This window comes from Lithobates pipiens, unplaced genomic scaffold (genome assembly GCF_037356315.1).
Source record: "Lithobates pipiens isolate NorthernLeopardFrog02 unplaced genomic scaffold, aLitPip1_a1.2 Scaffold_16, whole genome shotgun sequence".
NCBI classification, from domain to species: Eukaryota; Metazoa; Chordata; class Amphibia; order Anura; family Ranidae; genus Lithobates; species Lithobates pipiens.
The window spans coordinates 226,049,201-226,065,682 of record NW_027507748.1 but is presented as its reverse complement, the minus strand read 5'-3'; the positions used below and the strand labels follow the sequence as shown (position 1 = coordinate 226,065,682).

The 16,482-nt window shown below is 43.5% G+C and overlaps 1 protein-coding gene across 1 annotated transcript in view; it reads right to left on the bottom strand.

Moving 5' to 3' along the window:
* KDM5B (lysine demethylase 5B) overlaps positions 1–16,482 on the bottom strand; it is a 180,275-nt gene that overhangs the window by 15,028 nt on the left and 148,765 nt on the right. The window contains exons 24-27 of the mRNA XM_077481154.1: positions 7,830–8,309; positions 7,554–7,665; positions 2,857–3,053; positions 2,173–2,436 (exon numbers count right to left, since the gene is read on the bottom strand). Of these exons, the coding sequence (XP_077337280.1) occupies positions 2,173–2,436; positions 2,857–3,053; positions 7,554–7,665; positions 7,830–8,309 (1,053 nt within the window). The remainder of the gene's footprint in view (positions 1–2,172; positions 2,437–2,856; positions 3,054–7,553; positions 7,666–7,829; positions 8,310–16,482) is intronic.

Below are 16,482 nucleotides of genomic sequence, written 5' to 3'. Positions count from 1 at the left end.
TTGCCCCACTGTATATTAGGGGTGCGCATCTTCACTGGTCTCATGATTCGATACAATTACGATTCAATTACGATTATCTGGTCAACGATTCGATTCGATATCACGATGCATCACGATTACTGATACGCTCCCACTTGCGCTTGGGCCACCTAGGCGGCCCTTCCTCTCTGCAATCTTTTGGGACATCTCACAAGTCCCAGAAGATTGGCAGGCTGTGGACAGCGCAGGGAGACATGTGCACCCGGTTGTGAAGCTGCAAGATGTCACACCTTGATGCCCACAGTAGTATTGCCAGCGCCGTGGACAGGCAGGGGAGAGAATGGAGGGTTCAGGTGGCCACATCGCTGGATTGTGGGACAGGTGTCTTTATTAAAAGTCAGAAGATACACCTTTTTTGTAGCTGCTGACTTTAAACAAAAAAGTTACTAGGCGGCCCCTCTCTGCCAGCGATCTTCTGGGACCATTGGCTGGCCAATGGCAGAGCGCAGTGCATGCCCAGCCGTAAAGCCGTAAGCTGTCACAGGTGGGTGTCGCTGCCCACAGTAGATATGATGGCGCTAGGGAGAGGAGGGGGAGAGGAGCGATACTCTGTGCGGCCACATCGATGGACCGTGGGACAGGTGAGTGTCTGATTAATAAAAGTCAGCAGCTACACTTTATAGCTGCTGACTTTTAATAAACTAAAAAATGGGTGGAACTCCGATTTACCAAGTGCACTAATCTGGTGCACTACAGGGTACAGGAATTCACACACACCCGGGTGCTGGGAGGTTAGGAGGGATTAGAATCCAAATCCACAACTGACAAACAGCTCTGTGAAGTTCCCTGTACTGTCTCTGATGACATTTACCCGCCCCCCCTTGTTTGTACCTTCCAACACACTAGGAGTTAATACAGTGGAAAGTGCAAACGAGGGGGGGGCCAGGTAAATGTCATCACAGAGTATGTGTAGGAGTGTATGTAGAGTACAAATATACTTGTACTCTACATACTGCTGCTGCTAAAAAAAATAATACCTGTGTGGCGAGACTGGGGATAAATGCAATAATAATCCATTAAATGACCACCGCTGTATGTGCATTTTAAAATATATGCAGCTTTTCATAGCTCGTTTCTTAGTGTGTGAATAACTGTATAAGCCGCTCATGTGACTGCTCTCCTCGTTCTGGCCCGCCTCTTGTCTCTCCGGCTCACGTCTCTCGTCAGGTCAATGTGTGTTCTGATGTCAGGAGAGACATGAGGAGAGGGGCTTGCCGGACCGAGCAGTCACATTAGCGGTGTATACAGTTATACACACACGAGGTATAAAGCTGCATATAATTTATAAAAACACATACAGCGATGACCACTTAATGGATGATCATTGTATTTATTAACAAAAGGCAAGGGGCAGGGCAAGTCTGGTCGCATGCATCGATATTGCATCAGGGACCCCGAATCGATTAAATTCCACACCCCTACTGTATATAGTTACACAGTTGGTAAGGTTGAAAAAAAAAAGACACGGGTCCAACCTGTGTGTGCGCGCGTTTATGTCAATATTACATTGTATATCCCTGTATGTTGTGGTCATTTAGGCGCCCATCTAATAGTTATTTTTTAATTATCTATGCTCCCTACTAAAATCACAGCTTGTGGAAGAGATATCCCCATTTTTACCGCTCATACCGTAAAGAACCGTCTACACTGTTTCCGGTTAAATCGCTTTTCCTCTAATTTTAGTGAATGCCTGTGAGACTTTAAATGCCCTTTTGTAGAAAAGTTTCATCCCTATTGTGGGGTCACCAGTAAAGTATTTGTACGTTGAAATCATATACCCTCTCAAGTGTCTCTTCTCCAGAGAGAATAAGTTCAGTGCTTGTAATCTTTCCTCATAACCAAGATCCTCCAGTCCCCTTTACTAACTCTGTTGCCCTTCTTTGTACTGTCTCCATTTTCAGCACATACTTCCTAAGGACTGGAGCCCAGAACTGGACAGCATACACAATGTGCGGCCGGACCAGAGTCCTTGTCATTTCATGTGAGCTGCACTAATAGCACTTCTGTAAACTTCTAATCTGTAATGAAGATGAAGTGAGAGTCAGGGTAGCTGCCCTGGGAAAAAAAGTATGTTAACAGAATTGCCAGGTGAAAATAAAGGACAAAACAGCTAAAAAAATAACTAAAACCCACCTCATCTCCTTCTGGTTCCATGCAATGATCTGCTGGACAAATTGCATTTTCATCCTCCGATTCAGATGTGAAAGAACTATTTGAGTCACTGTCTCTATCAAGCCGTTGCTCTCTACTGCATAAGCCTTTGGACAGTAGCGTTTTCACCCTCTTTTTTCGAGGAGCTGGTGTCTTCTTCATCCTCCTCTCTATACCCTCATGACGCCTCTTCAACTTCTTTTCTGTGCTGTCTGACCTCTCCTTCTTGGTTATGCAGTAACTGGCCTAAAAAAAAAAAATTTTTTTTATTTTTTTTTACTGTAGCCAACTTTGTTCAGTGCAAAACATACCCATCTAGCAATATTGAATGGTAGACCATACAAACTGTACTGGACCCAAAGAATTGGCTCACAATGCCCCCAAAATTACATATACTAAATGGACCAGCAAATATCTGATGTGAAGAGCAGGTCTGTTTCCTTCAGTGCAGGGAGATGGAGGAAGAAAGCAGGTAAATAGGGATAAAATACAAGTGGAGAGAGACGAGTTTAAAATTCATCATCTACATATCGCTCCAATTTTGTCCAGCATTTCACTGGACTTTGAGCAATGAGGATCCAGACACATTTTATTTGAGAAAAATTACAGATTCTAAATAAGTTTTCAATAGTCAAAATCAATTTTTCTAAATCATTTTCTTATTACCTCAGAACGTGCAGTGTTCCATTCTGTTCCCTGCTGTTTATTGGGTCCCCGGTCTTTTCCTGAGAGAATTGGGTTGCTTTCTGGGTTTGTTGTGCTTGGCTGGGTCATAAGCGCTTGATACAATTCTTGTACCTCAGGAAGTGAGACTTGTAAAAGCTGAGCTTCCATCAGTAACTCATCTAGCTCACCACTCAGACCTAACAGAAGGCAAGAGTACTTAATTACTGACTTACTATTCTTCCACATTACTGCAGTATTCTTGTAAGGCTTGAAAAACTTATGTCTAAACAGACAACCTAAGAGAATTAAGATCGGACCTAGAACAGTAAATGCATCTGTTATATTAAGCTTATTAGCAAACATGAGGATTGTGCCAGTCTCTTATTTCTCAGCAGTCATGAACACCCTATATGGTGTAATAACAGTTCCCACAGAAATGGTAATCTCTGCATCACTTACATGTGGAAAACAATAGGTAACACGAATTGTGTAAAGCCAGATCAGAAGCAGAATTCAAGCATGAAGATCTTTTTTCAAATTTTCAAGTTGATAAAGAGAAAGTTTCCTGAACCAACTGCGTTCAGAGATCAAGGCATTCTTTACAGGGGTTAGCCAGATGCTGAATTTAACTGAGGAATGTTATCTAGCTGGCTAAAAAAGAAAATTGCCCCATTTGCAGTTATTCCCCGAGATAAAAAGCCTTAAGTCTCTATCTGTAAGATTTACTGCCCCCACCCCCTTCCTCACCGGTGAATCAAAAGTTTTGCTTCTGCTGAATATTTCCATACACATCTGATTTTATAAACAAATCATGAAAGAAAAGTAATTCAAACTATTTTTAGAAAATAAAATAAACATATACTAATAAAAAAAAAAAAAATTTTGAGATTTAGCAATATCGGTCTAAATGATGTTTGCATGAATCAAAATGACAGATGACTGAGGAAGGGTAAACGGTGTCTTCATGTGGGACAAATAAGTTCTGTGGCTTTAAAAAAACTGCAGAATACAAAATAGGAAGGGCTTCGAATTTCAGTGAGATCAGATGAAGATCACATCTGTCAACTCAACAAACCCTACTGCATTCTTGTTGACCACAGTGTCTATGGAGTCCACTACGTTCTCTGAATATCATTGTGTAATGCCAACACATGCTAATATGTATGCTTGAAATATTGTTCACGTCATGCTACACTGTAACGTCTAATATATATAACAAGCGCCTCTCGTTTATGTCATCAATAGGCACTCCTACTACTATTGCTTCCCCTGCAATTAAGAAATGATTGGGAGTCTAAAGATATTGCTTCTTCCACCTATTTAAGCTTGCCATAAACTTGCTATGGAATTCCTTAACAGCATAGATTGACAAATCTGCAGTGCTTGCTGTAGTATTTTGCCAGCCACTGCCATAAGATATCAAAATACCCAAACAAGTGGCTGTATTATTGTAAATAACAGTGCATTTCAACCTGTGTGTGCATAAGGATTTAAGGAGGATTAAAGTCTCTTTGGGCATAGTTGACAGAGCTTAGATGTACTATACTATTATTTCCTATAACCAGATGGCCATAGTTATAAACGTAAAAAAACAAAAACCTTCCCAACAGCTTCTACGGGGTTGGATGAAAACAGACCGCCTGTCCATTTTCATCCGATCCACCAGACGGATGGAAAATAGGGTTTCTATCCATCTGTATTTAGCGGATCGGAGCCATAGAGGTGCATGGAGAGTCTGCTCGGGCCCGTCTGAAAAACTCACAGGCGGATCTGAACGGACCACATGTGTGAAAGAGCCTTAACTCTCTAAAGAGTATTCTCATTCAATCCTGTTTTGCATTTTAGAATGTGTTTACAGATTTCTTGGCTTTTCTTCAGACAAAATATTACCTGAAAAGGAGGGGAGATTTGTATTTCCTGTTCCTTATTAAGAAACTGTTTAAACAAGCCAAGAACCTAGGACAGCTCTTTCATATCCTTCTGAGTCTTCTGAAGAGGTGCACACCTTTAAGTGTAACTACTTAGACCTGCTGCCAGCTTGACATAAGAGGTCCCAATCTGTGTAGCAGAGCTGCCGTCAGCAGCTCTTTACAAATTCATTGATTATAAAGTTTTTGCTAAATTTCAAGACAGATTAAGGAATTCCAGGCTACCATCTACAGTGGGGCAAAAAAGTATTTAGTCAACCACCAATTGTGCAAGTTCTCCCACTTAAAAAGATGAGAGGCCTGTAATCATAGGTATACCTCAACTATGAGAGACAAAATGTGGAAACAAATCCAGACAATCACATGGTGGAAAATAAGTATTTGGTCACCTACAAACAAGCAATATTTCTGGCTCTCACAGACCTGTATCTTCTTCTTTAAAGAGGCTTCTCTGTCCTCCACTCATTTCCTGTGTTAATGGCACCTGTTTGAACTTGTTATCAGTATAAAAGACACCTGTCCACAACCTCAGTCAAACTCCACTATGGTGAAGACCAAAGAGCTTTCGAAGGACACCAGAAACAAAATTGTAGACCTGCACCAGGCTGGAAAGACTGAATGTGCAATAGGCAAGCAGCTTGGGGTGAAGAAATTAACTGTGGGAACAAAAATTTGAAAATGGAAGACATACAAGAACACTGATAATCTCCCTCGATCTGGGGCTCCACGTAAGATTTCACCCCGTGGTGTCAAAATGATCACAAGAACGGTGAGCAAAAATCCCAGAACCACACGAGGGGACCTAGTGAATGACCTGCAGAGAGCTGGGACCAACGTAACAAAGGCTACCATCAGTAATACACTATGCCGCCAGGGACTCAGATCCTGGAGTGCCAGACGTGTCCCCCTGCTTAAGCCAGTACAGTTTGCTAGTGAGCTTTTGGATGATCCAGAAGAGGATTGGGAGAATGTTCTATGGTCAGATGAAACCAAAGTAGAACTGTTTGGTAGAAACACAACTCTACGTGATTGGAGGAGAGAGAATGCTGAGCTGCAACCAAAGAAAACCATACCTACTGTGAAGCATGGGGGTAGCAACATCATGCTTTGGGGCTATTTCAGGACAACTGATCCGTGTACATGAAAGGATGAATGGGGCCATGTATCGTGAGATTTTGAGTGCAAACCTCCTCCCATCAGCAAGGGCTTAGAAGATGAAATGTGGCTGGGTCTTTCAGCATGACAATGATCCCAAATACACTGCCCGGGCAACAAAGGAGTGACTTCATAAGAAGCATTTCAAGGTCCTGGAGTGGCCTAGCCAGTCTCCAGATCTCATCCCCATAGAAAACCTTTGGAGATGGTTAAAAGTCTGTGTTGCCCAGCGACAGTCTCAAAACAGCACTACTCTAGAGGAGATCTGCATGGAGGAATGACCCAACATACCAGCGACAGTGTGTGACAACCTTGTGAAGACTTATAGAAAACGTTTGAGTTCTGTCATTGCCAACAATGTTATATAACAAAGTATTGAGATGAACTTTTGATATTGACAAAATACTTATTTTCCACCATAATTTACAAATAAATTCTTTCAAAAAAAAAAAAAATAAATCAGAGAATGTGATGGTCTGGATTTGTTTCCACATTTTGTCTCTCATAGTTGAGGCATACCTATGGTGACAATTACAGACCTCTCATCTTTTTAAGTGGGAGAACTTGCACAATTGGTGGCTAACTAAATACTTTTTTGCCCCACTAACTACAGGAAGTGAGAGGGAATATCTCCAAAGTGATGTGTATTCCCCTCTTAAAATCAATTGTCAAAGGAAAAGGTGTTTCCACTTGAAAACTTACCCTCACCTTTCATTCTGGTCACAAACCCAAAACTGAAAAAGGTAAATTTGGAGATAGTTAAAAAAAAAAAAAAATTAAAAAAATACCACGCTACATTTCCCTTTAGAAGGTTTCCTACAGATTTCCGTTTTTGGTCAAATCAGCAATCTAAAAAGGAAGCTATTTCACTTTATAGATAGAACTGAATTAGACCACCCATTACTTCCAATCTTACAGGGACTCTAAAAGCTATTGCATGCCTTATCACACTGGTTGTTACAAACTCAGTAATGGAGTCATGTCATCAATTAAGTGACATCTATGTGCCAACTCGTATTTTTGAGTGGAACCAGCCTTTAAACATACATTTATAGGTTTTTAAAATCGTTGTGATACTTGTAGCAAGAACATGATTATCTCTTATGTAGATGATTTTGTTTCCTATGATGTGCTGCTGCGAATTTAGGCTGGTTACAAAGCATATTGGTCCCTGAAGAACAACCTAGGCAGACCATAATTCCCTACCCGATATCAAAAGTCTAACTGAACTGTGTATGTTTTGGAGCTTGAGTTGACAGCATGCTACATGCCACCATATGCATTAATTAGTACCATTAGTGAGGGCAATGTATACCGATGGGCAACCTAAAATTGCATCAGGCAGACACTGCATTGGGGCTGGTCATATTTGATGCCCAACTCAATCTTAGGGGGCATTACAATGCCAACCCCTTCCTTGTCCACATGTATGGAACTAAGGTGTGTTATTTGTGCATAAGTAGAGTTTGCCTATACAAAAACGAAAGAAAGGTGTTTATTATAATTAACTTGTATTTGGTTGCTTCCCAAAACTATTTCAATATCTGTGCAGACAGTTATGCAAATATCTACACAAGAGTCTATTCTGTAAGATAGGAAACGTGTGCAACTTACCGTTTAGAGGGATACAATTACGCCCGGGAGAAAATGGAGAGGTAATGTATGCCGTCCTGTTGTCCCACTCATGGGGCAAAGAAAAAGATGTGGCCCCAACACTTTGTGACACCTGAAGAACAGGTAACTTACATTAAATATTTACATTTCCCCTATGACACAATCGTCTAGCTGGAAATAACCACAGTCTAGCTGGAGTATCTAGCTACTTGCAGTAGATGGTAACGAAATAAGAAATAATTTTAAAAAGAAATTGACAATATCTCAGACTCTTACGTTACAAGTCTCTGTCAGCTGCCCAGCAGTGGCTTGCCATCTGTTGTAGAACTGACTTGAGCTGATCCTTTCCTGTGCCAGTTTTATTTCTCCAGAAGACAACATATGTTGTGCCCGATGCTGCCAGTTCACTGTCCTCTCAATAAGATAGCGAAGGGCATCCCCCTCTGGTAATCGAACACGTAAACGTTGTAGAGATGCCAATAGAGGGAGAATCTTTTCCAGAGGTGGTTTCTTTGAGCGGTGACATTGTGGACACAGCCAGATTTGGGATCCATGCTTTGGCGCAGTAATGCAGCTAGAGTGGAAGCAGGCTCGGCACAGCTCACACTGGATCATGGGAGCAACAGGTGCTCCCTGACATATACACACTTTCCAGTCACTCGGCTCTTCCCTTGACAAGATTCTGTTCTCATTAGACATGCGTACAGCATGTAAAGACTCCATCTCATGCAGTCTTGCTTGACCCAGAGTTGCCATCTGTTAGGATGTACAAATTAGAGAAGATGAAATCAAAAATCTCTCACGATAAAATCCTTGATTTATACACACAGGCTGCCTCTAACCCTTTTCACTGCTGGAGACTCCCCCCCCCCCCCCCCCCCACATGCCAAAAAGTACCTGTTGAAATTAACACTTAAAATTCTAAATATTATATAATTTTTTTAAACATATGACTTATAGACTAAAAGGATAATAGTTTGTATGTTGCTTAATATTGGTGAAACTTTTTTTTGGGATAGAGTAAGGGAGGGTTATACCCCATAAGAATTTTTTTTTTTTTTTTTTAATCCCATTGCGGAGATTACCATTCACTTCCTGTTCCATAGCCAGGAAGTGAGAGGAAATCCCTGTAAATCAAGGGAATTCCTCTGGGACCCCCAAGCCACCAGAAGTAGTGTCCCATTGGAAGATTCCCCCCTATTACTTTTCAGGGGACAACCCAAAATTTGGGATTTCCTTTACTATCAATGATAATAGTAAACAGGGCAAAAAGGAGGTTGAATCTCCTTAAAGCAGAGTTCCATCCAAAAGTGGAACTTCCGCTCATTCGTCTCCTCTCCCCCTCCTGTGCCACAATTTACATCTTTTAGGGGGAGGGGGGGGATACCTGTCTGACAGGTATCCTGTTCCCACTTCCAGGATCTGGGCCGTGGCATCACTGCAGGGCTCCTTCATCCTTCTCCTTTAGCCAGGCCAGTAGGAGAAAGGAGCGGGGCCTCGCTGACGCTCACTAGGGTTTCCTGGCGTGAACCTGTAAGGCTAAACTGCCGGGTACCCTTACCGCAATGGCGACGGCAGTACCCGACAGCTGATGGAAACAACAGCTGCTGTGCCAACATCGCTGGACTCCAGGACAGGCAAGTGTCCTACTATTAAAAGCCAGCAGCTGCAGTATATGTAACTGCTGGCTTTTTTTTTTTTAGGGGGGCGAACACCGCTTTAACTGGGGCAGAGACTGCAATAAAAAACGGACAGTTGTTCTAATCTCTCTCTACTCTATTAAAAACTAACAAAAAAAAAAAGTTGTCTTTAGTTGTACTTTAAATCAAAGCAAAAAAAAAATACATTCAAATTTAATGCACACAGAATCTCTAAACATTCTGTACAATATAACAAAAACAAAAAATACATCATTAAGCCGAGCAAAAACATGCTAAAGATGTCAATACTCAAATATTGTTTGCAGCCTTGAAAAGGCAGCAAATTGTGATTGCAAAAAATTTTCATAGGTGATGCTTTAATAGATTATAAAATTTAGCGTTAACTGTAAATGGTCTTAGATTTATGGTCTAGGACACACAAAGGGATTGAACATTTACTGGCTAAAAAATGTGAATTACCACTTGCAAAGTCCGATCTATAAAATGTAAAAATAAAATTATGGTTGCTACCGCTTATAGGAGGTGAATGTGTTAAAGCGGGAGTCCGCCGGGAGTTCCGCCGTTTTTTTTTTTTTTAAAAGCCAGCAGCTACAAATACTACAGCTGCTGACTTTTAAAATAAGGACACTTACCCGCCCAGCGCGCCCGCGATGTCGGCACCCGAAGCCGATCTCTCGATCGTCTCTCGGGTGCTGCAGCCGCCATCTTGGGTATGGGAATCAGGAAGTGGAGCCTTTCGGCTTCATTTCCCGGTTCCCTACTGCACATGGTCCCACTGTCTCTGGGATCCGTGAGTTTCCCAGCAGGCAGCGGGGGACTTTCAGAAAGGTGCAGATACCTGTACTGTACAGGTACCTGCACCCCCTCCCCCCTGAAAGGTGCCAATTGTGTCGCCGGAGAGGGGGGGAGGATTCCAATGAGCAGAAGGTCCACTTTAGGGTGGACCTCCGCTTTAAACAAAGCCACCAGTCAATAGTTTTGTCAAGTGACTTAAAATCATATAGATAAAAAACGTACACAAATAAAATTATATATACACACACACACACACACACACACACACACACACACACACACACACAGGTTAATTTACTAAAAGGAAAATCCACTTTGCATTGAAAGTGCAGTCGCTGTAGATCTGAGGGGAAGCTCTGCTGATTTTACCATCCAATCATGTGCAAGTTAAAATGCTGTTTTTTTATTTTCCTTGCATGTCCCCCTCAAATCTATAGTGACTGCACTTCCAAGTGCACTTGCAGTGCAAAGTGGATTTACCTTTAGTAAATAACCCCCAGTATCTCACAAGAGTGAAAACGCCCCCTCACATTTTTGTAAATATTTTATTACATGTTTTCATGTGACAATACTGAAGAAATTACACTTTGCTACAATGTAAAGTAGAGAGTGTACAGCTTATATAACAGTGTAAATTTGCTGTCCCTTCAAAATAACTCAAACACACAGCCATTAATGTCTAAACCGCTGGCAACAAAGGCACTTCATGGGAAAGAACTTTGAGGATCTGAAAAATAGGATTTTTATAACTGCTTACCTGTAAAATCCTTTTCTTTTGAGGTACATCACGGGACACAGACTCAGTAATTACTGATGGGTTATAAGGTATCACTAGGTGATTGGACACTGGCACACCCTAGACAGGACGTTCAATCCCCCATATAACCCCTCCCCCTACTGGAGGTACCTCAGTTTTGTAGCAAAGCAATATAAGTGTATTAGAAGAGGGGAGGGACCTCCATGTCCGTGATGTGCCTCAAAAGAAAAGGATTTTACAGGTAAGCCGTTATAAAAATCCTATTTTCTTTCTCGTACATTGCCGGACACAGACTCAGTAATTACTGATGGGATGTCCCAGAGCAATGCTATCTGAGGGGAGGGGAACCACACAACATAGGGTGTAATCAGACCCGAGGACCCTGTACCGCTGCCTGCTGCACAGTACGCCCAATGGCGATATCCTCATGCCTTCTCACATCCACCTGATAAAATCTGGTGAATGTATGGACTGATGACCAGGTTGCGGCCTTGCAGATTTGAGCCATGGAGGCCTGGTGATGCACTGCCCACAAAGCACTAATAGCCCTAGTGGAGTGCGCCTTGATTTGAAAAGGCGGAATCTTTTGCTTCAAACCATAAGCTTGAACAATTACTTGTCAAATCTATTTAGCAATGGTAGATTTCGACGCTGTCTGTCCTTTTTAGGACCCTCTGGCAATATGAACAAAACATCAGTTTTGCGAACCTGAGCAGTCGCTTCTAGATAGGCTTTGACTGTTCTGACTAAATCCAAAGACTGTAGTGACTTCTCTTCCATAGAGCAGGGATTTGGAAAAAAGGAAGGCAGAACAATATCCTGGTTTAGATGAAAACCTGAGACCACCTTCGGTAGAAAACTAGGATGATGGCGTAACACCACTCTATCCTTGTGCATCAGATCTGGTTCTTTACAAGAGAGGGCCGCTAATTCTGATACACTTCTGGCAGAATAAATGGCCACCAGAAAAATGTATTTCCTTGTCAACAGAACTAAGGGAATTTGATGTATCGGTGCAAAAGGCTGCTTCTGTAAAGCTGACAGAACCAAATTCAAATCACAGGGGTTCAGAGGCGCCCTAACTTGAGGATTAAGGTGCGTTACCCCTTGTATAAAGCTTCGGACCAAAGAATGCGAAGCAAGTGGATGCTGAAACAGAACTGATAAGGCAGAGACTTGGCCCTTGATGGTACTCAAGGCCAGTTTAATCTCTAACCCATTTTGCAGAAATTCGAGGATTCTGCTTATGACATTTTCTGGGGTGCCAACCCCTGGATTCACACCAGGAGACAAATGCTTTCCAGACTCTGTGATAAATCATTCTGGAAGCTGGCTTTCTTGCATTAATCAAGGTAGATATCACAGTGCTCGAAAGCCCACGATTATTCAGAATGTGCGTTTCAATAACCAAACCATTAAATTTAGCGTTTTTAAGGTAGGATGGAATACTGGTCCCTGGGATAGCAGGTCTGGACAGGACGGTAGGGTCCAAGGAGAGCCTACTGCCATTTTCACTATTTCTGCATACCAACGCATCTGTCCTGCATGCAAGAGGATCCCTCGTTCTTGACACAAAGTTGTCGACCTTGTTGAACCTGGACGCAAAGATCTACATCCGGAACCTCCCCATCTCTGGCATATGGCCAAGACGATGTCGGGGTGAAGAGACCATTCCCCTGGGACTAACTGCTGGCGGCTCAAGTGGTCCGCCTTCCAGTTCTCTACCTCCGGAATGAAGACTGACAATATGCATGGCACATGTCTTTCTGCCCAGATTAACATCTAGTTTACTGAGCTGCACGACTTTTGGTGCCCCCTTGGTGATTGATATAAGCCACTGCTGTGGCATTGTTGGACTGGATCCTGACAGGGCAACCCGAGTGTCTAGGCTTTTAGGGCTAGATACGCAGCACAGATCTCCAGAATGTTGATGGGTAAGGCCCTCTGGGTCTTGGACCATCTCCCTTGGACAGTCGACTGTTCCAGGACTGGCCCCCAACCCGAAAGATTGGCATCTGTTACCACTGTCCAGGTAACTGGTAAAAAGTATTTTCCTTTCCACAGATTTTTGGGTATCAACCACCAGCTGAGGCTCCGACGCGTTGTAGGGGACAGATGCATCGTAAAATCGAATGCCTGAACCTTCTTGTTCCAGGCAGATAGGATACTGTTTTGCAGCAGCCTGAATGAAACTGAGCGTAGGAAACTGCTTTGAATGAAGCCACCATCTTCCCCAATAACCTCATACAAAGACGAATAGAAGGACTTTTCTTTGCCCCGACTACCTGAATCAGTTCTCTTATAGCACTGATCTTTGCTTGGGGTAGGAATACCCTTTGCTGGGCTGCATCTATGACCAGACCCAAATAGTCTAGTCTTCTTACTGGTTTTAAAAAAGACTTCTCCAAGTTGAGGACCCAACCTAGGCATTCCAGGTAGTTGATTGTGGTGACCAAATTTTGGTCCAGGCGGGCTACCGACCGGTCTATCAAGATCAAGTCGTCTAGGTATGCTGTTACTGTTATACCTTGCGCCCTTAATCTGGCCAGAGGAGAGGCCAAGATCTTTGTAAACACCAGAGGTGCAGTAGCTAGCCCGAAAGGCAGAGCTACAAACTGAAAGTGGCGTTTTTCTACTTCGAAACGCAGGATTTTTTATGAGCAGGGAAAATAGGTACATGCAGGTACACATCCTTGATGTCTTGATGCCAGAAGTTCTCCTCCTTGCAGGATGGATACTACCGATCGGATCAAATCCATGCGAAAGGAGTGTATCTTTAGAAATCGGTTTAGATCTTTGAGATCTAGAATGGGTCTGACATCTCCGTTTGGCTTTGGTACCGTGAAAAGGTTTAAATAAAACCCCATTCCCTGCTCTTGCATGGGACAGCAACAGCAAAACACAGCCACTGGTAGGTTAGCTAACCCCGGGCTTGCTGTTTAGGTAAATCTTTAAGCACCTGTTTAACATGGTCTCTCAAATATTGACAGGCTCCAATTGCTGCGACTGCAGGTTGAGATACTGAACCTGCCAAGGAGAAAACATTTTTTAATAGGAATTCCATTTTCTTATCAGTTGGATCCCTAAGCATCTGAGCGTTGTCAACAGGACAAGTCAGGCTTTTGTTTACAGAGGAAATCGTGGCATCCACTGCCGGTATACCCCACATCTTAGTAAATTTTTCCTCCATAGGATAAAGTGTAGAAAATGTTTATCTGGGTGATGCCACTCAGAATAGATAAGCTTTTCCAGTAAACTATAAACAGGAAAGTCATGTGCAATTTGAGGAGGTTTCAGTGAACCCAGAGAAGAAGTGGGTTCTTTAACTGACTCAGGTACAGGTAACTTAAATGTGGAATGGACCAATCCAACAAGAATTTGCACCAACATCTTCTCATCCTGAGAAGAGGGCCCTTCTCCACTAGGTTCCTCAGAAGTGGAATCAGTCTCCTCCCGATCTTGAGGGGGATTCCTCTCCTTTATCCCAGAGTTTCTCACTCTGAGATTCCTGGGCGACAGAGGGGCCTAGTGCGTTTTCTTCCACTGAGTGAAGATGCGATTAAGGCCACTAATCTTTCCTCTAAACAGTTTATGGTTGAGGAAAAAACCTCCTGTGTAATGTATACAGGGGCTGAAGTGCCAGAAGCAGCTGTAGCCCCTGATCCCGATGGCTCTCCCTGGCCAGCCTCCCCGGGTCCTGCAGGGGGGGGGTGCTGCAGAGGGGAGTCCTCAGAGCCTGAAGGGGACCCCTTTGAACCCCTATTCTTCAGGGTACATGTACCTCTCCTACCCATAGTGCAAAGCAACAAATGGTAAAGGTAACAAGAAAAAAAATGCACTGACTGCTGAGCACCGTAGTTCAGAAACTGCCACTGCTACCAAGACTCAGTTTGGTGCCTAAGTAAATGCTGCCTGGGAATGCCTGTGTCCTCCACACTTACATGCGCCTGTCAGCTCTGTGTCCCTCCATAGGCTGTATGCATCTGAAAAAGAGTGAACTTTAAAGCCCGTGTAGCCTAGTGCTCCGCCCCCCCTCCTCAGACCACTTCCGCAAACCCCATTGAGCATTTCCCGCGTGGGCAGAGGCTCTAATCCTGCTGATAAGCATGGAGGGGAGGCTGGGGCAGAGAAGAGGGAAGGAGCAGTGGACATGAAGCCGCTGTAATGGCAGCAGCGAACGGCGGTGGGTGGTGCGGTATGTTAACCGCTCTCTGCCCAGGCCCATCTCAGTCCCCTAATCCGTGGAGGGAGAATGCCAGAAGGAAAAAAACCCTTAGCCTTCATGCTTCCTGGAGCATGGCTGGAGGAGCATAAGAGCGTGGACATCAAGCAGACAGATCAGGCATGAAAGGTATGTGCTCTTGGCAGCCCCCGGTGGCGACTATAGGCATAGCATACATTTCCTTAAAAGGAGAAAACCTATTAGAATTAGAAAAATTCTTGAGGAGTCTCCCTTACCATATCCAGCTGCAGGGTTTGAATAACAGACCCAATCTTCACCTCTCATGGCGGGCTCCGTTAGGAAAAACTGGAGTTAGTACTTACCGGTAACTACTTTTCCGGTGGTCTTCCAGGACAGCCCTTGAGAGATGGAGCTCCTCCCATCGACACAGGAAACACATTGCCACAGTTCAAAAAGGCGGTCCCTCAGGTCCCTGGTCAGTCATTCACCAAGAACCGAAGGATGGAACTGAAAAACATATAAACCATAACAGGTAATAACATTAGTACAACACTATAATCAAATAAAGGGTGGGATCGTGCTGTCCTGGAACACCACCGGAAAAGGAGTTACCAGTAAGTACTAACTCCAGTTTTCCCAAGTGTTCTTCCAGGACAGCCCTTGAGAGGATCCCCAAGTACTTACCAGATTAGGGGGGGACCACGGCCTGGAGGACTTTCCTCCCAAAGGCCTGATCCCGACTAGACATTCGGTCCAGTCGGTAATGCCTTGTAAAGGTGGAAAAGCTTGACCATGTGGCTGCTTTACATACCTGCTCCGGGGTGGCACCAGCTCTTTCTTCCCAGGATGCAGACAACGCCCTTGTGGAGCGAGCTTTCACACCCTCAGCAGGATCTCTATTCAAGGCCTTATACCCCTCTGCTATAGCTAGCCTAATCCATCTAGCTATGGTTACTTTTGAAGCTTTTTGCCCCCTACGCTGCCCGGAAAAAAAGGACAAAAGGAGTCAGAGATTCTGAAAGGATTTGTTACTTTTAAATATTCTAGAATACACCTCCTCACATCCAATAAATGAAAACGTTCTTCTTTCTCATTTGCTGCATTTTGTCAAAATGAGGGGAGGACAATATTTTGTGACCTATGGAAGCTAGATGCTACCTTTGGTCTTTAGAATGACTCTGTCTTCTAGAATCTGTAAAAATGGTTCCCTGATGGAAAGGGCTTGGATTTCACTGACCCTACGGGCTGAAGTGATTGCCACCAGGAGTAATGTCTTAAATGTAATAAGCCTTAGGGAGGCCTCGGAGATAGGCTCAAAGGGTGACCCCAAGAAAGCTTTTAACACAACTGCTAAATCCCAGGATGGGACTCCGTTGACTCTGACTGGCTTACGCCTAGCGACTGCCTTACAGAACCTAGCGACAAAAGGATTTTCCTGTAAGCGTTCATCTAGGTACACACTTAAGGCAGCTATCTGTACCTTAATAGTACTTAAGGTTAACCCTTTGTTTACACCTTCCTTTAAAAACTGTA